The sequence below is a fragment of the Oncorhynchus nerka genome, linkage group LG22 (genome assembly GCF_034236695.1).
Source record: "Oncorhynchus nerka isolate Pitt River linkage group LG22, Oner_Uvic_2.0, whole genome shotgun sequence".
Taxonomy (NCBI): Eukaryota; Metazoa; Chordata; class Actinopteri; order Salmoniformes; family Salmonidae; genus Oncorhynchus; species Oncorhynchus nerka.
Window position 1 is genome coordinate 63,796,114 of NC_088417.1, and position 23,784 is coordinate 63,819,897.

Sequence of the window (23,784 nt, forward strand, 5' to 3'; positions counted from 1 at the left end):
ATTTCAGTTTGTCCGTGATGTGTACGCCGAGGTACTTAAAACTTTCCACCTTCTCCACTACTGTCCCGTCGATATGGTTCGGGGGGTGCTCCCTGTGCTGTTTCCTGAAGTCCATTATCATCTCCTTTATTTTGTTGACGTTGAGTGTGAGTTTATTTTCTGACACCACACTCCGAGGGCCCTCACATCCTCCCTGTAGGCCGTCTCACCGTTGTTGGTAATCAAGCCTACCACTGTAGTGTCGTCTGCAAACTTGATGATTGAGTTGGAGGCGTGCATGGCCACACAGACATGGGTGAACAGGGAGTACAGGAGAGGGCTGAGAACACACCCTTGAGGATCAGCAGGTGGAGATGTTGTTTCCTACCCTCACCACCTGGGGTCATCCCATCAGAAAGTCCAGGACCCAGTTGCACAGGGCGGGGTCGAGACCCAGGGTCTCGAGCTTAATGACGAGTTTGGAGGGTACTATGGTGTTAAATGCTGAGCTGTAGTTGATGAACAGCATTATTTTGTGGCCTACCACTTCGCAGCTGAGCTGTTGTTGCTACTAGACATTTCCACTTCATAATAACAGCACTTACAGTTGACCGGGGTAGCTCTAACAGGGCAGAAATTTGAACTGACTTGTTGGAAAGGTAATATCCTATGATGGGGCCGCATTAAAAGTCACTGAGCTGTTCAGTAAGGCCATTCTACTGCTAATGTTTGTCCATGGAGATTGCATGGCTCTGTGCTCGATTTTAATACACCTGTCAGCAACGGATGTGGCTGAAATAGACAAATCCACTAATTTGAATGGGTGTCCACATACTTTTGTGTATATATAGTGTACTACTACTGCAACAACACAATCCAAAACATAGAACACAAACAAAAATCAAAGCTATGGTGTCGCTGATCTGGAGGACATGAGAACAGAATTAGCAGAGGTCCTGCTTTTCTGAACAGTGTGGTCTTGAGTTGTGCCTTAAAGGAGGACAGAGACTTTGCAGCCCTAATAGTGTCTGGAAATGCGTTCCGGAACCGCGCAACTGAAAGCCCTGTCACGATAGATTTTAGTCTGAACCTGGAGGAGCGAAGGGTGCGTGTGGGGCAGGAGAGTAAAATGAGGTCAGACAGGTACTTGGGTCCAGAGTTGTGGATAGCTTGGTAGGATTGAACCAGGATTTTGTAGTCGATACGTGGGCATATTCAGAGCCAGTGGAGGTTGAACAGCACTGGAGTGAGGTGCTTGTCGGAGGTGCTGTGGGTGAGGACACGTGCATCACAGTTCTGAAAATATTGTCGCCTTATTAGGCACTTGGCATATGCACCAACAAAAAGGGCATTACAATAGTCCAGACGGGATGAAATAAAAGTGCTCCAGTTTGTGATGCCATAGGTCATAACCTGCCAATGTTCTGTTGATGGAAACATTTAACTTTGATCATACTGTTGATGTGGGCCTCAAACGAGAGGTGACTGTTAAATATCACACCCAGGTTGTGAACCTCACTGGAGGGAGTGACCTTGACACCAACAATATTGAGGCTGCTAATGTTGTTTTTATTGTGCCAGTGCCAATCAGGACGTCCTCTGTGTTTTTGCAGTTTAACTGAGGGAAACTTCACTGCATCCACGCTTTGTTGTCCTGCAGGCAGCTGACCAGGAGTGCAGTGGCATTGTCAGTGTTGAGACGTACAGCTGAGTGGCGCCAGCATAAAAGTGAAACCCCAGTCCGTGTTTCCTCAAGATGTTTCCCAGTGGCAGCATGCAGATACAAATCAGCAGTGGTCCCAGGACCGAGTCTTGAAGGGCCCCCTGTCTGACCAATGAGAGAGTCCCGGACAGTGTCTGACAGGCCCAGGAGCTTCTCCATGCGGTCCAGTAGGATGGCATGGCTGACTGTGTAATGCTGCACAGAGGTCCAGCAGAATGAGGATGCTGGCAGCCCCAGAGTCGTTATTGGTGACTCTTATCAGGGCAGTCTTGGCACTGTGTCTAGCTCTGAAACCCGGCTGGAAGGGCTCAAGTAGGTTGTGAGTGGCCGGATGGTTTTGGAGTTAGAAACAGTACGTTCGAGGAGCTTGGAAATAGGCCTGTATTTCTTGAGGTTGTCAGGGTCAGATCCAGGCTTTTTAGGTACTGGTCTGACTGTGGCCAGTTTGAGCTGAGTAGGGACACATCCAGTGATGGGGTACTTGTTGATCATTTCGGTGAAGAAAGGCTCCAGAGCAGGTAAGCATGTCATAGGGAGGTGGGCCTCATTGTCCTAACTAGCTTGGTTACATCAGCTGCAGTGACTGTGGTGAAGGTGGAGAACCTTAACTCAGGGAGCGTAGGACTGGGTAGCTCAACTACCGGGGCTGGAGAGGACGGGATGGTGTTATTGATGTTTTCAATTTTGCTTTGGAAGAAGCACAGGTATTGATTGCACCTTCGGGAGGCTGAGGTAACAGAATTGATTATAGGTTGGAGGAGCTTGTCCACCGTAGAGAACAGGGAGTTACCAATGCCGTTGCTGATCAGTTAGGACCAGTAGGATGTCCGAGGTGCATTTAAGGCTTGTTTGTTTTCTTGCTGATGTTTCTCATACATCTGCGCATATACAGTTAGTCCAAGTTTTCTTATACTGTTGTTCTAGACGACGGCCAGTTGCTTTCAGAGAGCGTTGCTCTGCTCCTCGGTGTACCAGGGAGAAGATTTGGAGAAAGACACCATTCGGGTTCCCGAAGGAGCAACTTTATCCAGTATGGAGGCAAATGCAGTGTTGTGTTGAGCCACGAGTCAGTAACTTGCAGGTAGGAGATGGATTCAGTAAGCTGGCCAGTGTTTGTTTTTAGACTCCTAAACTGAATGGAGTGTTTGTTTGGCCGAGTGGGTAGAGGAATAGCTAGGGTGAAGGTGATGAGTTTATGGTCGGACATCCCTGACACGTTTCCTTCCAATTTGGAGAATTCCACGTCTGTAGTACAGACCAGGTCTAGTGTATGGCCTTTGTTGTGGCTGGCAAAGTCCACGTGCTGTTGGAGTCCAAAGATGTCCAGGACATCAGCCAGGCCGGTAGAGAGACTGCAGTCGACATGTATGTTGAAATAACCAAGCTCTAGCATAGCAGGGCACAAAGGGCTCAGGAGTGTTAGTAGCTCAGATAGTTGCGCAAGAAAGTCAGAGTTGAGCTTTCGGAGGTCGATAAATCAGCACAGCCAGTACTGATACCGAGCCAGTGCTCTTGAAAGCCATGCATTCATAACATGAGATTGCTGGTACTGGAGTAGACTTCACAGTGCCGTCTGTCCTGCAGATTACATCCAATCCACCACCATGTCCAGATGTGCGAGAACAGTCCAGGTAGGTGTAACCAGATTGAGTGCATTGTTTGAGGGATATGTACTCATTGGGCTGATGCCAAGTCTTACTGAGGCAGGGAAAGTCTAGACCTCTATCAGTGTCATTAAGTAGTAACCCTTTGTTGTTTATGGATCCTGCATTTAAAAGGCCCAGTTGAATAACTTTGGAAGTTGCCAAAGGGGCAGCCTGCAGAACAGGCCAGTGTCCTTTATTATCCACCTCCGGTGTGCGTGATGTACTGCTCGCAGTGTGACTGCACACAATAGACATGCATTTTTTCTGCATTTTTTTCCTGAGGATTGTTGTGGAATATTTTAGAGACTTTTGGATTTCTTCAAAACAATCAAACTTTATGATTAATTATTGCAATAACGGAGTGGTCAACGACCACCCTTAAGTGATTCCTGAGAGCCCAACGAAAAAGATTTTGGTTACAGATCTTTATAGCAAAGTACATCCTCCTGAATGTTCATGACAAACAACAGATGTGTTGAATTATACAAAGGTACATTGTGATATCAAGCAGCAGACAGCAAGATTTACATGGTGCCAAATGTCTGTCTCTAGGTCTTTTACTACTTGTTTATACAGAAATACTAATGCAACATAGGACACTAGGTCCTTCCCTCAAATTATGAAGTCCAGTGTTCATCTGCAATGTGGGAGAAATAAACTGGAAGGAGGGTTTGCCTGGCACTGGCAGACAGGCCAGCATTTCACAGACACTAATCATGGAATGGAATGCAGTCTTTAGGTTTTATCACCAAGGCATTGTAAATCAACTGTCAGCGTTAAGCCTCAGAGGCTCCTCTCAGAAGAACAGACAAAGTGTGAAAGTACTAATACAAGAATACATTCTAATATAAAGTCATGTGAATAACATAATGTTGTAATTTCCACCACAGGATTCTGTATTGCATAAGGCTGTTTTTCATCTCCCTGCACTTCTGAGGAATCTTTGGGTGTAGTGAGTGATAGTTGCTGCCATTTCTGTATCTTTTGGTCCAGCCTTTGATCCAATAAATGGGAGATAAGAAGAGATGAGGATCTCGGAGGATCGGAGCTGGTATTTGAATCCAAACAATTAGCTATTTGGTTGGAGAAGTAGTCAAATATGTTAACTAATTTAATGTTGTTGAGGGGGATAAAATACAATACTTGATTAGCTATATAAAAAATAAGTTGAGAAAAACAATGCACATAAACACCTAAAACAAATAATTAAGGATACGTTTGCAGGAGTGAACTACCAAGGCAACCATGGAATTCAGTATAGCATTGAGATCGATACAGGTAACTGCCAAAATAAAGGAAACACCAACATAGTGTCTTTATAGGGCATTGGGCCACCACAGCATCAATGTGCCTTGGCATAGATTCTACAAGTGCCTGGAACTCTATTGAAGGGTTGCGACTCCATTCTTCCATGTGAAATTCCATAATTTGGTGTTTTGTTGATGGTGGTAGAAAACACTATCTCAGGCTCCGCTCCAGAATATCCCATAAATGTTCAATTGGGTTGAGATCTGGTGACACACACGCACACGCTTTAAACCCCCCATTCTCCTTTGAGACCCCTCTAATGTCACTGAGATCTCTTCTAGCCATGCTAGCCAAAATAAAAAATATGTGAGCTATTTGTTATGTACCAATTAGTTATGTCCTGTAAAGGGAGTTGTGATTAATCTCCACAATAAGTCCTGTGTACTAAATCTCCACCAGACGTTTATTGCATCTAAAGTAACTGCTGAGTTTGTGCACTAAAATCACTTATGGTGTTGTCAACTTTTAAATCCTTTGTAATATAGATTGCACTAATAAACCCACCTGTCCTCTTTATTTTCCAGCATCTGCGAGCGTGTCACTCCCCGTCTCTCCCATGCCAACTCGGCGGTGGTGCTGTCGGCCGTTAAGGTGCTGATGAAGTTCCTGGAGCTTCTGCCCAAGGAGTCGGACTACTACAACACCCTGCTGAAGAAGCTGTCCCCACCGCTGGTCACCCTGCTCTCTGGGGAGCCAGAGGTCCAGTATGTGGCCCTCAGGAACATCAACCTCATCGTCCAGAAAAGGTCAGTGGGAAATTTACACTCAACATTAATGCTAAGTTATTGCTAGCCTCCAAGGGATCAGGGCTGGAACAGAGCAATCCATCAAAATGTGTTTAGTTTATTACTTTCTAAATTAATCCTCAGTGATGTGGAATGTTTGGTGTTGGATAAGGCCCAGTGAAGTAAAAAATATGATTTTTCTGTGTTATATATACAGTGCAAGTATTCAGACCCCATGGACTTTTCCCACATTTTGTTAGGTTGCAGCCTTATTGTAAAATGAATTTACATTTCTTTTTCTCTCAATCTAATTTAATTCTAATCTAATTCAATCTAATCAATCCAACTTCATAGTGTGGAAATATTTGTATTTATTTATTTAACCTTTATTTAAGTAGGCAAGTCAGTTAAGAACAAATTGGCCCAGTGTCATCCGGGTTAGGTTTTGGCTGGGGTAGGCCGTCATTGTAAATAAGAATTTGTTCTTAACTGATTTGCATAGTTAAATAAAGGTTAAATAAATAATTACAAATATTTCCACACTATGAGGTTGGAATAATACTGTGAAAATGAAAAGACTGCCTGAAAGGTCATCCTGTTTTGTTTGCATGGCGTTTTGGCCTGCCTGGTGACATCACTAGGCGGTAAATCAGTTAATCAAATCAAGCTTTTTTATACAGGCCATTTCAGACATGCAATGCAATGTGCTTCACAGGAAAAAATGAAAATAAAAAAACAGTGAATTTATATTTCTGTTTTTATTTTCACTGTTTGTTATTTTCATTTTTTGTATGTATGTATACACACACACACACACACACACACACACACACACCAAACATGAGGGGGATAAAATAAGCACAATAAAAATTGAAAAGAAAGAAAAGCAAAGCTTAAAAGGTGTGTTTAAGATCTCTTTTAAATACAGTACCAGTCAAACGTTTGTTTTGGTTACTACATGATTCCATATGTGTTATTTCATAGTTAAAAAAAAATTTTATTCTACAATGTAGATAATAGTCAAAATGAAAGAAAACCCCAGGAATGAGTAGATGTGTCTAAACTTTTGACTGGTACTGTTTGTCCACAGTTTCTGGCCCCCCTCCGGTTCTCTGGTAGGCTGTTCCAGAGGCTGGGGGCATAATAACTGAATGCTGCCTCTCCATGCTTCTTGGTCCTAGACTTTGGGAAAGTTAAAAGGCCAGTGCCAGAGGACCGGAGAGACCTACTGGGTGCATAACTGAAAAGCACGTCTGACACGTATCGGGGTGCACAATCGTAGATTGATTTAAAAACCAATAAAATACTTTTTAAAATTAATTATAAAAGTCACAGGCAGCCAGTGCAGAGACCTTTAAAAACCGGTGTAAATGTGTGCTTTCCGTCTGGTCTTGGACAGTACCCGTGCTGCAGCATTCTGTATGTATTGCAGTTGACCAATGGCTTTTCTTGGTTAGACCAGCCAGGAGAGTATTACAGTATCAGCCTGTGATCAGAAATTGCTTTGGCAATGTTCCTCAGCTGGTAAAAAGCTATTTTGGTCACATTCCTAATGTATGATCCGAAGTTGAATTCAGATTCTAAAATGACACCCAGGTTTTTTACCTGGTGTTTTATCTTTATTGCCAGTGAATTAAAATGTGCGACCAGATCCTCTCTGTGCTTTGGCTCCAACAGTAAGTACCTTGGTCTTGTATTGATTAATCTGGAGAAAGTTGTGAGCCATCCAAGTATTTAAGTTAAGAATACAGTCTAATAATTTATCAGTGGAGTTAAAATCCTCTGGTGACACAGAAATGTAAAGTTGTGTATCGTCTGCCTAGCAGTGAAAATCAATACTGTGCTTTCTGAAAAATGCTGCTAAGGGGTAACATGCTGTATATAAACTGAACAGTTCCGGACCTAAAATCTAACCTTGTGGAACGCCACGTGATATGTATTTTCTCTTGAGTTAATTTTACCAAGGGTGACAAACTCTCCACCAGTTAAATAGGTGTTAAACCAATTTTGAACTGGACCGGAGAGGCTAACCCACCTTTCCAGTCTGTCCAGAAGGACATCATGGTCACCAGTGTCAAATGCTGCACTTAAATCCAAGAGTACAAGGACAGAGAGTTGTTTGGCATCTGTGTTGGCACAAATATTTTTTTTTAATTTACCACTTTAACTGAAGCGTTCTCTGTGCTGTGGTGGGCACGAAAACCAGATTGGAATTTTTCCAAAATACAGTTTGCACTTAAATAATAATTTAGCTGTTTGAAAACATATTTCTACAGAATTTTGCTTAAGAATGGAAGGTTGGAGATTGGATGAACATTTCTAAGAGCAGAAGAAACTAGATTTATTTTCTTCAGAAGGGGTTTCACCATAGCAGTTTTCAGTGCAGTGTGGAAAGTGCCTGTGAACAGGGAGTGATTAACAATAGCTTGCCCTTCTTCAGATATGCAATTAAAAACCGTTTTGAAGAAGGTGGTGGAGACGGGATCTAGAAGGCTTGTGTTATCACTTTCCTGAGGATGTCGGTGTTAACCATGGAAAATAAATCCATAGTGCCTTTGCGTGGTAGGCTAAGGCACATATCATCAAACTTCTCATCAGGTCTTGCTTGACTGATACCCAGCCTAGTGTTTGTTATCTTGTCTCTGAAATATGCCGCAAACTCATCACGTTTGGAAAGTTCACAGGTTTGCGGGGGTAAGATTTAATCAGGCCATCAATGGTCGAGAAGAGCACTTTTGAATTAATCTGATTTATTAGTGATCAATTTAGAAAAATGAGCCCGTCTGGCATTTCTAATTAACTTGTTATATATGCTAAGTTGCTCTCTCAGAACATCATAATGGACCTGCAACTTTGACTTAATAGACCAATAACCAAGTTAGTTCCAAACTTCTCTGCCAATAACCGCTAGTTTTTGGTTTTCCCCTCCCACTCAGACCACTCCCAGACAGTTCTAGCAACATTTTTATTTAAGTCAGTCACAGTAAATTAAAACGGCTGCATTGGACCATTTTATGTCTTGGCACCATGTTTTCCTTTGGGGCCTCCTCACTTCCTAGCCACTAGATGACAGCATTTCTCTCCCTATGTACCTTTCCCATCTCTCAGCTCTGTGGGTTCAGATCAGGACCACATAGATAGACACATAGAGTTGTTCTGTTCCCATTATAAATGTAATCTCTACTATTTAGGCCAGAGATTCTGAAGCAGGAGATCAAGGTGTTCTTTGTCAAGTACAACGACCCCATCTACGTCAAATTGGAGAAGCTGGATATCATGATTCGCCTGGCCTCCCAGGCCAACATAGCCCAGGTACTGCTCATGGAACCCCATACCTCACTGAATGAAAGTCTGTATTAGGGTGTTCATTTCTCATGATTTGCTGTACATCATTTTATACTTAGTCACTCTATACAGAAAACCATCTTTGGGGATGATAGCTCCATACGGTATATGTTTTGTTTGTTTTTCATACGGTATCTGTTTGACTTAGAATAATGTTATTGGCCCACAAAAATATACACTTTTGTTAACATAAGAACATGGCCCTTAAAAAACAACAGGAGCTAGCCCAGATTTGCATTAATCTGTTCAGCTACACCAAAACACTGAGTATACCAAACATTAGGTACACCTTCCTAATATTGAGTTCCCCCCCTGTTGGGGCATGGACCCTACAAGGTGTCGAAAGCACTCCACTGGGATGCTGGACCATGTTAACTACAATGCTTCCCACAGTTGTGTCAAGTTGGCTGGATGTCCTTTGGGTGGTGGACAATTCTTGATACACCCAGGAAACCGTTAAGCGTGTAAAACCCAGCAGAGCGGCAGTTGTTGACACAAACCGATGCGCCTGGCACCTGCTACCATACCCGGTTTAAAGGCACTTACATTTTTTTGCCTTGCCCATTCACCCTCTGAATGGCACACACATACAGTCCATGTCTCACTTGTCTCAAGGCTTAAAAATCCTTCTTTAACCTGTCTCCTCCATTTACACTGAAGTGGATTTAACAAGTGACATCAATAAGGGATCATAGCTTTCACCTCGATTCACCTGGTCAGTCTATGTCATGGATAGAGCAGGTGTTCTTAATGTATTGTATACTTAGTTTATATTGAAGACTTATTTCGACAGACATGTTCACCTCCCAATGCGTCACTCCTAATCTGTTTTAGCTGGTACTCTGACAGGCATGCTGTCAGATGATGCCTTAATGAACACACGTTTTGGACAGTGGATGTGCTTGCTTCCTTTGCTGTTAAAAGACAAGCCGTGGCTTGGGTAGTTTAGCCTTGGATGCATACATAATTCACCAACCTTAACCATGTCTCCTCAAATCATTTTCTTACAATGTCAATACGCTTGCTTGTCCTCCCACTACGACTGTGTGTGTAAATGTGTGTGTGTGTCATGTTTTTCACTCAAATGCCCTGCTCTCTCCCCAGGTGTTGGCTGAGCTGAAGGAGTATGCCACCGAGGTGGATGTTGACTTTGTGCGTAAGGCAGTGAGAGCCATCGGACGCTGTGCCATCAAAGTAGAGGTAGGAATCTGAGACCCCATCATAGATGGACGCAGAGAGGGTCTCTGATCAGATTTTATAGCTCTTCCATAAAAGTGCCATCCAATCCTATGACGTTATTTGAAGGAGTTTAAATGAGGTACTTTGGCCACTGATTACCTTTTGTATTTTATTTTAATCTGTCAGTGTTGACTTTGTTCCTGTTGTCTCTCTGTTAGCAATCTGCTGAGCGCTGTGTGAGCACCCTGCTGGACCTCATCCAGACCAAAGTAAACTATGTGGTGCAGGAGGCCATCGTGGTCATCAGGGACATCTTCCGCAAATACCCCAACAAGTAGGTGTCCTTTTCCGTCCATCCCCTATAATTATCAATGAAGATGGAGATTTATTTTCCTCAGTAGGACCTATACCGCCCCTGTCTGTGTATATATAATACCTGTGTATATTCCAAGGCCCAGACAGACACTAGTATATACCCTGACCCTTTGTGTTCTCTATCTCTTCAGGTATGAGAGCATCATCGCCACGCTGTGTGAGAACCTGGACTCTTTGGACGAGCCGGATGCTCGCGCCGCCATGATCTGGATCGTGGGCGAGTACGCTGAGAGGATCGACAACGCTGACGAGTTGCTGGAGAGCTTCCTGGAGGGCTTTCACGACGAGAGCACCCAGGTCAGTTGTCCCAGAGCAGAGCGCCCAGGTCAGTTGTCCCAGAGCAGAGCGCCCAGGTCAGTTGTCCCAGAGCAGAGCGCCCAGGTCAGTTGTCCCAGAGCAGAGCGCCCAGGTCAGTTGTCCCAGAGCAGAGCGCCCAGGTCAGTTGTCCCAGAGCAGAGCGCCCAGGTCAGTTGTCCCAGAGCAGAGCGCCCAGGTCAGTTGCCCCAGAGCAGAGCGCCCAGGTCAGTTGCCCCAGAGCAGAGCGCCCAGGTCAGTTGTCCCAGAGCAGAGCGCCCAGGTCAGTTGTCCCAGAGCAGAGCGCCCAGGTCAGTTGTCCCAGAGCAGAGCGCCCAGGTCAGTTGTTCCAGAGCAGAGCGCCCAGGTCAGTTGTCCCAGAGCAGAGCAGCCAGGTCAGTTGTCCCAGAGCAGAGCGCCCAGGTCAGTTGTCCCAGAGCAGAGCGCCCAGGTCAGTTGTCCCAGAGCAGAGCGCCCAGGTCAGTTTTCCCAGAGCAGAGCGCCCAGGTCATTTGAGGTCTGCAATTTATAATCTAATTCTACCCCGCAAGACCATTAATATACATTTGAAAAGATTGGATCAATGTTTCACCTTGTTGGTTTCATTTGATCTTAATGCCAGATGGCCTCGTTGTTGCCTTTGGGACTATTATGCCCTGCTTGGAAATTAATCTAGGGCAAAGACTGGATTGAATATGGTAAGAGCTCCACCTTGCCCTTGTCTTTAATTTCTGCTATATTGCTTTCTTTAAAGCCATCCTTTCAGATCTACACGTGCCTTGTGGATAGGAGTTGATTTGGCCCCGCCCTAACAATAATTACCTTTATTATCTGGGTTGTGGGGTCAGACCATTCAGTCTTGGGGGTGTGTTGTGTTTCAGGTCCAGCTCACTCTTCTGACGGCCATCGTCAAACTATTCCTCAAGAAACCCTCTGAGACTCAGGAGCTGGTGCAGCAGGTCCTTAGTCTGGCCACACAGGTAACACACACACACACACACACACACACACACACACACACACACAGAGACACACACCAATATATCTCCCTCTTTTGCTTCAAACTGTTTCAAACTTCAACTCAACACTGTCTATTCATCACTGTGATTCCTTCCCCTTGTGTCATCCTAGGACTCCGACAACCCTGACCTACGTGACAGGGGTTACATCTACTGGCGCCTGCTGTCCACCGACCCGGTGACTGCCAAGGAGGTGGTCTTGTCAGAGAAGCCCCTAATCTCGGAGGAGACTGACCTGATTGAGCCCACCCTGCTGGATGAACTCATCTGCCACATTGGCTCCCTGGCCTCCGTCTACCACAAGCCCCCAAACGCCTTTGTGGAGGGTAGCCATGGCATCCACCGCAAGCACCTGCCCATCCAGCACGGCAGGTAAGACACAGTTATGAGAAAGTTACTCAGTTACCTAAGTCCCAGGAAGACAGACACTCACCTAACCCCCCAAATAAAGCTTCCCTCCCCCTCTAGCACAACACAAAGGCTATCATTGCTTACACACAAATACCAACATCTGTTCTCCCATAGTGGGTGTGGCAATAGCGCTGTCTCCGAACTAAATTTAGAGGCCCTCTTCTTGGATGCAGATACAAAATGTTGCTGTTTTAAGCCAATTTCCTACAATTCTACACATTTTGCCATGGGACAGAGAGAAGATTAGTTGTAAAGCTAGTTTCCTGCAATTCTACACATTTCGACGTAGGGCTGAGAGAATGCCGTCTTATGCTATCTGAGTGACTCAAACATTATAACAAAATCAATGGGGGCCCCATGCCATGCCATTTTTTACATTTTAGATTCTCCCTAAAGGTCTAGTTTTTATTTTGGTGATTGTTAGTTCTAAAAAAAAAATCGAATTAAAGCATGTATATCTCCAGTATATTTTCTCCAATACTTTATATCTGGTTTGAGTCGTTCCCCGGGGGGGTGGGGGGGTTTATCATATTTCTGGGAGTGGTGGCAACTATTTAGAAGTGTTGCTAAATGAATATAGGGGAAACATGACATATTGGCATCATTGTGTCCTCCTCTCTTTCCACCTCTCAGCATTGATACAGGCGAGAGCCCAGTGAGCGCAGGGCCAGCGGCCCCCATTGAACAGGCCCAGTCAGTCATCCCCTCCCAGGGTGACCTGCTGGGAGACCTGCTCAACCTGGACCTGGGTCCCCCCGTCAACGTGCCCCAGCAGTCCTCCATGCAGATGGGTGCTGTCGACCTGCTGGGCGGAGGCCTCGACAGCCTGGTGAGTGACGGACACTCACACACAATTGCAAACAACTGAGTTTATTTATTTGGGTTGGAATGGTGGGGATTGTCAATGTAGTCCATGAGGGATCAGTAGGACCGCACTCTCCAGATTGTTTCATTGTGCCATGAACAATAAAACGTAGTATGATGTCGTGTGGAGATTGTGGTCTCATTGATGGTTTCCTAAGCAGGGTAGGCTTTTCTCGGTATTTTCACCTGAGATGTTTTAGGGACGCAGAGGAATTCTAGAGGGCATTTTAATATCATCTGCGTATTACTAGGATAACTGCAGCTTTTGGAATGCATCAGTGACAGTGGTACATGGTGTTCCTGTCAAATATTATGAAGTTGTAGGCCTAAGCTTTACTGTGGAGTGAAAAGGCATAGTTTTTTTTGCTGTGGCGGGGCAGTGTTGTCAGATGTCAATGCTCTAGTCAGGCTGTTGGAAGTTTCCTTGGCGACATCAAATCCATCGATGTATAGTGCTGTGAAAAAGTGTTTCTCCAATTTTTGATTTTGATCTATTTTGCATATTTTTGATACTGAATGTTATCAGATCTTCAACCAAAACCTAATATTAGATTAAGGGAACCTGAGTTTACTAATAACGAAAACATTTATACTTATTTTATTTAATTAACAATATTATGCAACACATAATTCACCTGTGTGAAAAAGTAATTGCCCCCTTACGCTCAATAACTAGTTGTGCCACCTTTTAGCTGCAATGACTGCAACCAACACATCCTGTACTTGTTGATCAGTCTCTCACATCACCGTGGAGTAATTTTGGCCCACTTTTGTATGCAGAACTGCTTCAACTCAGCAACATTTGTGGGTTTTCAAGCAGGAACTGCTCTTTTCACATCCTGCCACAACATCTCAATTTTGATTAGGTTTGGACTTTGACTAGGCCATTCCAAAACTTCAAATGTATATGTAAACTAGAGGTCGACCGATTTATGATTTTTCAGCACCAATACCAATTATTGAAGGACCATCGATAAGAAACATTACTGTGCAGCCGTATTCATTGATCTGGCCAAGGCTTTCGACTCTGTCAATCACCACATCCTCATCGGCAGACTCGACAGCCTTGGTTTCTCAAATGATTGCCTCGCCTGGTTCACCAACTACTTCTCTGATAGAGTTCAGTGTGTCAAATCGGAGGGTCTGCTGTCCGGACCTCTGGCAGTCTCTATGGGGGTGCCACAGGGTTCAATTCTTGGACCGACTCTCTTCTCTGTATACATAAATGAGGTCACTCTTGCTGCTGGTGAGTATCTGATCCACCTCTACGCAGACGACACCATTCTGTATACTTCCGGCCCTTCTTTGGACACTGTGTTAACAACCCTCCAGGCAAGCTTCAATGCCATACAACTCTCCTTCCGTGGCCTCCAATTGCTCTTAAATACAAGTAAAACTAATATGGAACCGTTCCGTATTTTATCGAACGGGTGGCATTTTTAAGTCTAAATATTTCTGTTACATTGCACAACCTTAAATGTTATGTTATAATTATGTAAAATTCTAGCAAATTAGTTCGCAATGAGCCAGGCGGCCCAAACTGTTGCATATACCCTGACTCTGCATGCAATGAACGCAAGAGAAGTGACACAATTTCACCTGGTTAATATTGCCTGCTAACCTAAATTAATTTTAGCTAAATATTCAGGTTTAAAAATATCTACTTCTGTGTATTGATTTTAAGAAAGGCATTGATGTTTATGGTTAGGTACATTCGTGCAACAATTGTGCTTTTTACGCAAATGCGCTTTTGTTTAATCATCCCCCGTTTGGTGAAGTTGGCTGTCTTTTTTAGGAAGAAATAGTCTTCACACAGTTCGCAACGAGCCAGGCGGCCCAAACGGCTGCATATACCCTGACTCTGTTGCAAGAGAAGTGACACATTTTCCCTAGTTAAAAGAAATTCATGTTAGCAGGCAATATTAACTAAATATGCAGGTTTAAAAATATATACTTGTGTATTGATTTTAAGAAAGGCATTGATGTTTAGGGTTAGGTACACGTTGGAGCAACAACATTCCTTTTTCGCGAATGCGCACCGCATCGATTATATGCAACGAAGGACACGCTAGATAAACTAGTAATATCATCAACCATGTGTAGTTATAACTAGTGATTATGATTGATTGATTGTTTTTTATAAGATAAGTTTAATGCTAGCTAGCAACTTACCTTGGCTTCTTACTGCATTCGCGTAACAGGCGGGCTCCTCGTGGAGTGCAATGAGAGGCAGGTGGTTAGAGCGTTGGACTAGTTAACCGTAAGGTTGCAAGATTGAATCCCCGAGCTGACAAGGTAAAAATCTGTTGTTCTGCCCCTGAACAAGGCAGTTAACCCACCGTTCCTAGGCTGTCATTGAAAATAAGAATGTGTTCTTAACTGACTTGCCTAGTTAAATAAAGGTGTAAAACAATAAATAAATATAATCGGCCAAATCGGTGTCCAATAATACCGATTTCCGATTGTTATGAAAACTTGAAATCGGCCCTAATTAATCGGCCAATCTGATTATTCGGTCGACCTCTAATATAAACTTGATTGTGTGTTTTGGATCATTGTCTTGCTGCATGACCCAGCTGCGCTTCAGCTCACAGACGGATGGCCTGACATTCACCTGTAGAATTCTACAGAAGTTTAAGGGGGTGGACCTTTTCACACAGGGGCTGGTGTAACTGAGTTAGGTTAGTAAGCTTTTTCAGTTCTGCTCACACATTTTCCATAGGATTGAGGTCAGGGCTTTGTAATGACCACTTCAATACCTTAACTTTATTGTCCTTAAACCATTTTGTTTGGGGTCATGTTCCATTTGGAAGACCCATTTGCGACCAAGCTGTAACTTCCTGACTGATGTCTTGATGTTGCTTCAATATATCCACAAAATTTTCCCTCCTCATGATGCAATCTCTTTTGTGAAGTTCACCAGTCCCTCCTGCAGCAAAGCACCCCCACAACATGATGCTGCCACCCCCGTGCTTCATGGTTGGGATGATGTTCTTCAGCTTGCAAGCCTCCCCCTTTTCCCTCCAAACATATTGATGGTCATTATGGCCAAACGGTTCTATTTTTGTTTCTTCAGACCAGAAGAAATTTTTCCAAAAAGTACGATATTTGTCCCCATGTGCAGTTGCAAACCGTAGTCTGGCTTTTTTTGGTGGTTTTGGAGCAGTGTCTTCTTCCTTGTTGAGCGGCCTTTCAGGTTATATCGATATAGGACTCGTATTACTGTGGATATAGATACTTTTGTACCTGTTTCCTCCAGCGTCTTCACAAGGTCCTTTGCTGTTGTTCTGGGATTGATTTGCACTTTTCGCGCCAAAGTATGTTCATCTCTAGGAGACAGAACCCGTCTCATTCATGAGCGGTATGACGGCTCTGTGGTCCCATGGTATTTATACTTGCGTAGTATTGTTTGTACAGATGAATGTGGTACCTTCAGGTATTTGGAAATTGCTCCCAAGGATGAACCAGACTTGTGGAGGTCTACAAATTATTTTCTGAAGTCTTGGCTGACTTCCTTTGATTTTCCTGTGATGTCGAGGAAAGAGGCACTGAGTTTGAAGGTAGGCCTTGAAATACATCCACAGGTACACCTCCAATTGACTCAAAGGATGTCAATTAGCCTATCAGAAAATGTAAGGAATTTTCCAAGCTGTTTAAAGGCACAGTCAACTTAGTGTATGTAATCTTCTGACCCACTGGAATTGTGATACAGTGAATTATAAGTGAAATAATCTGTCTGTAAACAATTTTTGGAAAAATGACTTGTCATGCCACAAAGTAGATGTCCTAACCGACCTGCCAAAACTATAGTGCATCTATAATTTTTGACATGTGTTTTTCTGGATTTTTTGTTGTTGTTATTCAATCTCTCACTGTTCAAATGAACCTACCATTACAATTATAGACTGATCATTTCTTTGTCAGCGGTCAAACGTACAAAATCAGCAGGGGATCAAATACTTTTTTCCCCTGTATGCATCAACAGTTCAAATAGTGTACGCACATTCTGGCTGACACAACAAGGGTGATGTATGCTGGGCTGCAGAAACAGAGAGACACTCTGTCTGTCAGTGAGAAGCCTGCCTCGCTGTCCCTGATTGATCTGCCAGACACTAGTACAGAGAGGCATGCAGGCCAGGGATGTCACGATGTGGCTTCACTCTGACATCTCAATACAGAAGAGACACGAGGCGGAGGCTTGGCACGCCATGGTGGCTCTGGCACACACACAGGACCCCTAAGTTTGGTCCTAACGGTGGACGGTGGATAGTGATAGCGTCTTATCAGGTTGTATGCTGCTAATATTATTACACTGTCAAGATTGTTTTGGTCTTCATGCAGATGAGTTGTTTTGTTTGACAAGGCGGTGCATACTAATTAACATTTCAGTTTTGCATCTAAAACGTTCTAACTAGCTAGCTATACACAGCACATTTGAATCTCTATTGTAACAATGTGATAATGAAGGCTCATATGCTCATAGGTCATGTTGTTTTGTGGCTGCTCATCTGGATAACCATTATAGCCCGTGCTTAGCACGTGAAATGAGCAGCAGCTTTTTGGGAAGCTCTATTTATTGATCTTATGTTTTAGGGAGACCTTCTCCTCTTGACAGACAGTAATAACAACTTTTTAATGATACAGTGCATTTGGAAAGTATTCAGACCCCTCTGCACACAATACCCAGTAATAGCAAAGCAAAAGCAGGTTTTTAGAAATTTCTGCAAATTTCTTACAATGAAAAATGGAAACATCACATTTCCATAAGTATGCAGACCCTTTACTTAGTACTTTGTTGAAGTACCTTTGGCAGTGATTACATTCTTCTTGGGTATGACGCTACAAGCTTGGCACACCTGTATTTGGGAAGGTTCTCCCATTCTCTGCAGATAATTTTAAGCTCTGTCAGGGTGGATGGGGAGCGTGTCTGCACAGCTATTTTCAGGTATTTCCAGAGATTGTCTATCAGGTTCAAGTCTGGGCCCTGGCTGGGCCACTCAAGGACATTCAGATACTTGTCCCGAAGCCGCTCCTGAGTTGTCTTGGCTGTGTGCTTAGGGTTGTTGTCCTGTTGGAAGGTGAACCTTCGCCCCAGTCTGATCGCTCTGGAGCAGGTTTTCATTCTCAATCCTGACTAGTCTCCCAGTCCCTGCTGTTGAAAAACATCCCCACAGCATGATGCTGCCACCACCGTGCTTCACTGTAGGGATGGTGCCATGTTTCCTCCAGACGGGACGCTTGGCATTCAGGCCAAAGTGTTCAATCTTGGTTTCATCACACCAGAGAATCTTGTTTCTCATGGTCTGAAATTCCTTTAAGAGCCTTTTGGCAAACTCCAAGCGGGCTGTCATGTGCCTTTTACTGAGGAGTGGCTTCCGTCTGGCCACTCTACCATAAAGGCCTGATTAGTGGCATGTTGTAGAGATGGTTGTCTTGGAACGTTCTCACATCTTCACAGAGGAACTCTGGAGCTCTGTCAGGGTGACCATTGGGTTCTTGGTCACCTCCCTGACCAAGGCCCTTCTCCCCCAATTGCTCAGTTTGGCCGGGCGGCCAGCACTAGGAAGTCTTGGTAGTTCCGAAATTCTTCCATTTAAGAATGATGGAGGCCACTGTGTTCTTGGGGACTTTCAATGCTGCAGACATGTTTTGGTATCCTTCCCAGATCTGTGCCTCAACACAATCCTGTCTTGGAGCTCTACGGACAATTCCTTAGACCTCATGGCTTGGTTTTTGCTCTGACATGCACTGTCAGCAGTTGGACCTTATATAGACAGGTGTGTGCCTTTCCAAGTCATGTCCAATCAATGGAATTTACCACAGGTGGACTCCAATCAAGTTGTAGAAACATCTCAACGATGATCAATGGAAACAGGATGCACCTGAGCTCAATTGAGTCTCATAGCAAAGGGTCTGAATACTTGTGTAAATAAGGTATTTCTGTTTTTTTTATTTTTAACGCATTTGTAAACATAAAACCCTATTTCCACTTTGTCATTATGGGTTATTGTGTGTAGATTGATGAGGAAAAAATGTAATTCAATGCATTTTAGAATAAGGCTGTACCGTAACAAAATGTGGAACAAGGGAAGTGGTCTGAAGACTTTCCGAATGCGCTGTATTAGCTGGGGATTGTGTTCTGAACTCTAGCCTGAAGGGACAGCCACAGCTGTTGTTCTACTCTACTGAGAGTGTTGTAGCGTTGTAACCACCATATGTGGTTAATAATATTAAGTCATAGAGTAAATGGACTACATCTTCAAGTAAATGGAGAGCTTGTATGGAAGCACTTCATCTATTAGTTCATCCAACCCACCTTAGCCTATAATTAAATTTTCTGCTCTGCTTTAGTGAAGTGAAGACTTGAGGGGCAGACTATCGTATAGTTATCAACCAATAATAATAATCATTGATTCTTACCACTATATCCTTTCTGCTTAGCCAGTGAGATGGGAGAGGAGGGCAACAGGGGCTAACTGGGTCCAGTACATGTCTGCTGCTGTTTACCGTTCCACTACCCTACTAGTCCAGACACTATGCCACAGGAGAGGGAGGGTTCAGAAAGGAGTGATTGGCACTGAGTTGGGAAGTCCCTGCCCCAGATGTTAATTTGATTTAATTTGTTAGGTGACATTTTCAAGAGACTACACCTTCGACTGAGTTCAAATTAAGTGTAGGCTCAACCATGAGAAATCATATTGCCCTAGATACACCACCTCATTCCATAGCTTTTTCCAATGAACAGCACATTTGTCAATTGGTTTTCTCCAGGCCAGGGCAACTGTAGTTGGGGCGGGAAGTTCAGCGTAGCGAATTAGTGGTCGTGTCTTTTCGGCCGTGTAGAGCGTGGCCTCGCTGTGATAAGTGTTATTACGATTATCTCGATGTGCTCCTCGTCCCTTTTGGTTGGCCCTTCCAGATTATAAAATGCTTTAATCAAATCTTAATTGGGCGGTCATTAAAACTACAGTGACTCCAATCCAAGTGGGAGAGTCCAATCGAGGACATCTTACCGTTATGCTGCTACACAGAATGTTTAAACAGATCTGCTGAGTAATTACAGTGGGGAGTGAAAGCTACTTTCTTACCAATTATGATCAGCCATTCTGCAAGCCTACTTCCTCTAAGCACATTCGACCAATTTAATGGAATCGATATGGGTTTTAATGAAAGGCAAAGAGCCGTGAGCTGAAACAGCCCTCAGTCGGAAGTTACAGTTTAGCACTGATAAATTCTAAGGTTACCCTTACCTTATCGCAGTCTGGGTTCAAATACTACTGATATTGTGGCTCCTCCAGATTGAACACAGAGAGCAATGCTAGATTTATTTGCTATATATTAGTCAAATTAAAAGCAGGCCTAAGCTTAATGTTGGGCAATCAAGATTTAACATTGTTATAGCCTTTGATGATAATTGAATATGTCATTTGAGTGCAGTGTTTACAGTCTGCACTGAATTCTCCTCTGGGCTTGTTCCTCAAAAGATACAATTTTTAAATCTACAGCAAGAGATTATGTGAAAATACTCCTCCAGAAATTCTATTGCAATGTAAAATTAGTAGTCTTTCATTTCAACTCAGTTTCATCACACCAGAGAATCTTGTTTCTCATGGTCTGAAATTCCTTCAAGTGCCTTTTACTGAGGAGTGGCTTCCGTCTGGCAACTCTACCATAAAGGCTTGATTAGTGGCGTGTTGTAGAGATGGTTGTCTTGGAACGTTCTCACATCTTCACAGAGGAACTCTAGAGCTCTGTTAGTGACCATCGGGTTCTTGGTCACCTCCCTGACCTCTCCCCCCGATTGTTCAGTTTGGCCGGGCGGCCAGCTCTATGAAGAGTCTTGGTAGTTCCAAACTTCTTCCATTTAAGAATGATGGAGACCACTGTGTTCTCGGGGACCTTCAATGCTGCAGACATTTTTTGGTATCCTTCCCCAGATCTGTGCCTCGACACAATCCTGTCTTGGAGCTCTACGGACAATTCCTTAGCCCTCATGGCTTGGTTTCTGCTCTGACATGCACTGTCAGCAGTGGGATCTTATATAGACAGGTGTGTGCCTTTCCAAGTCATGTCCAATCAATTGAATTTACCACAGGTGGACTCCAATCAAGTTGTAGAAACATCTCAACGATGATCAATGGAAACAGGATGCACCTGAGCTCAATTGAGTCTCATAGCAAAGGGTCTGAATACTTGTGTAAATAAGGTATTTCTGTTTTTTATTTTTTAACTCATTTGCAAACATAAAACCCTATTTCCACTTTGTCATTATGGGGTATTGTGTGTAGATTGCTGAGGAAGCTACTTTTTAGTCTTTCATTTCGACTCTAATCATTTCCCCTGTGTATTTACTACCCGGTTGTCATCCACCTTCAGAAACTGGGAGAGTGAGTAAGATTCCGATATTCTGAAGTAATTGGATTTAGGATCCCACTGCTGGGCCCTTCTGGGGAATGGAAGGCTGCCCTCGTTGGGGAAGTAGAATGGTATCAGAGAACTGCCTCGGCTCCTGTTCACACCTGAACCCAGGAGGACTTCGTTAGTGAGAGACTCGAGAGTCATCATGGCTTTAGATATTTCTACTTGGACCCTTGAGAAGGGCTCTAAAAGTGTGACCAATTTGGTATTTATTTTGCGACCAGGAGTTTTATGTTGGGAGCAGATAATTGTTCTAATGAAAAGGCTTCTGATTGCCCTAGAGGAAAAGGTGAGTCAATAGCGGCTTGCTTCTAGCGCAACCAAGTCAACAGATCTGACCCATATTACCGCCGCAACATTTGTATCTTCCTATAGGGGATCACCGGACCACATTTTACATTCATAAATCATGTCGCGGACAGTTTTAAAACTGCTCAGTGGTGTAAAGTACTTAAGTAAAAGTACTTGAAAGTACTACATAAGTAGTTTTTTGGGGTATCTGTACCTTACTATTTTATATTTTTTACAACTTTTACTTATACTCCACTACATTCCTAAACAAAATAATGTACTTTTTACTCCTTACATTTTCCCTGACACCCAAAATACTACTTACATTTTCAATGCTTCGCTGTCTAATTCACACACTTATCGAGAGAACATCCCCGGTCTTCCCTACTGCCTCTGATCTGGCAGACTCACTAAACACAAATGCTTCGTATGTAATTGACGTCTGAGTGTTGAAGTGTGCCCCTGGCTATCCGTTAATTTAACAATCTAGAAAATTGTGCAATCTGGTTTGCTTAATTGTAAGGAATTTGAAATGATTTATACTTTTACTTTTACTTTTGATACTTAAGTATATTTTAGCGATTACATTTACTTTTGAAACTTAAGTACATTTAAAACCAAATACTTTAAAACTTTTACTCAAGTAGTATTTTACTGAGTGACTTTTACTTTAGTAATTTTCTTTTAAGTTATCTTTACTTAAGTATGACAATTGGGTACTTTTTCCACCACAGAAACTGCTTGCGCGTCATTAACCATTTGTTTACATTTGTTCGGTCATGTTACCTCATTGGCTAGCTAGCTAACTTTACCAGTATATCCAAACATTTGAGGGCAGATAAAGGAAATAATAGCTTCTTCGGGAGATCAATGATCATAGCATAGCAATGAATGACAACTCGCTTGCACGTCATCATCATAAACTTCACATTTTTAAAGAGATGGTGTACAATTTTCAATGTAATGCACCAGATAACTAGCCTGCTCATCCTCATGTCATTCCGTATTACAGCTTTCTGGGCCACTGTAAAAGTAGCTCTGCCAGTTGATTTAACATATAAGCCACTTCACAGGACATTGCCTTTGTCCACTGTCTTAACAGTGTTAATGAAGTGTAAACCTCTCAATTCACACCATCAAAGCAAGGGTTGGGATTATGCCAGGTAAAGGACCCTGCCTTTTAAGTGTACTTGCCCAATGCCCATAGAAATAGAATCGCATAGAACTAGAATCAATGTCCCATACCTTGGAACATGCTCCCAGACACCCTGCAGAGAGACAGTGTTGCTAGAGGTTTGAGGCTGCATCGCCAGACCAGATAGACAATGACCTGCTGTCATCAGAAGGGCAAAACCTGGGAATGATTAATGCAATAGAAAGGGCTGAGTCAGCGCCCCAAAACTGAATATTAAAGCTGACCTTCTAGATGAGGAGGCCGAGCCAAGTTAACCTGACAAGCTGTCAAAGCTCTGTGTGCTAGCCATTTTTCAATGCATATAGACTGGGTTCTTCTCGTAGACCTGCCAGTAGCAGACCCCTCTAAAACTGAATGACATATTGGGTCAGGCTTTTCATGGACTTCATTTCTCATTGGTCATAGTGATTCACTCATCTATAGAGATGGATATTTGAACACCAGCTGAAATTGCAAAGGACTCTACGTTCGTCTCCCAATAAAAATATAATGTGACCGTTAACTGCCCCATTAAAAAGGTTTTATTATTGACGAGCCTGAAACTTCCCTCTCCAGCAGTATGTAAATGAGCTGTCCTGTTTATATTTTGCACTCCTAAAAGGCCCTTGTATCGTCAGTATAAAACTTTGGCAGTATTTCCAGACACTTCCCTCCCACATTAAGACTTCTCCAACTTTGTGACTTGCATCTCTTGCCGCTGGTCAAAAGCTGGTACTTCAACCCTGTGTAAATATCAAGAATATTCATATGCTAGAAGAAGAAACAATTCAGTGTGAGGGTGAAGTGAGACAATATTGACTAGTCTGCCAGTTCTACTTCGCATGTGTTGAAGTAAGAGTTAATTCGGCATAGTTGGAAAAGACTCCAAGCTGTCTCTTATATAACACTGCCACAGCATTCAGCCATTTTGTTCTGAGTGGTTCACCTTCAAAATAAACCACTTCGTCATGGGAGGGCTGAACACAATGCACTTTTGTACAAGCTCGCAAAACTAGGTATATCTTGTGGTAAA

At 43.3% G+C, this 23,784-nt stretch overlaps 1 protein-coding gene across 3 annotated transcripts in view; it reads left to right on the plus strand.

Moving 5' to 3' along the window:
- Positions 1-23,784, plus strand: part of LOC115105476 (AP-2 complex subunit beta) — a 63,574-nt gene that overhangs the window by 11,385 nt on the left and 28,405 nt on the right. For all 3 annotated transcript variants that reach the window (XR_010460532.1, XM_065007306.1, XM_065007307.1), the window contains exons 7-14: positions 5,181-5,402; positions 8,573-8,693; positions 9,831-9,926; positions 10,124-10,239; positions 10,412-10,577; positions 11,456-11,554; positions 11,706-11,965; positions 12,638-12,833. Coding sequence is in view for 2 of the 3 variants with exons in the window: in XM_065007306.1 (XP_064863378.1) it covers positions 5,181-5,402; positions 8,573-8,693; positions 9,831-9,926; positions 10,124-10,239; positions 10,412-10,577; positions 11,456-11,554; positions 11,706-11,965; positions 12,638-12,833 (1,276 nt within the window). In the remaining variant the exon portion in view is untranslated. The remainder of the gene's footprint in view (positions 1-5,180; positions 5,403-8,572; positions 8,694-9,830; positions 9,927-10,123; positions 10,240-10,411; positions 10,578-11,455; positions 11,555-11,705; positions 11,966-12,637; positions 12,834-23,784) is intronic.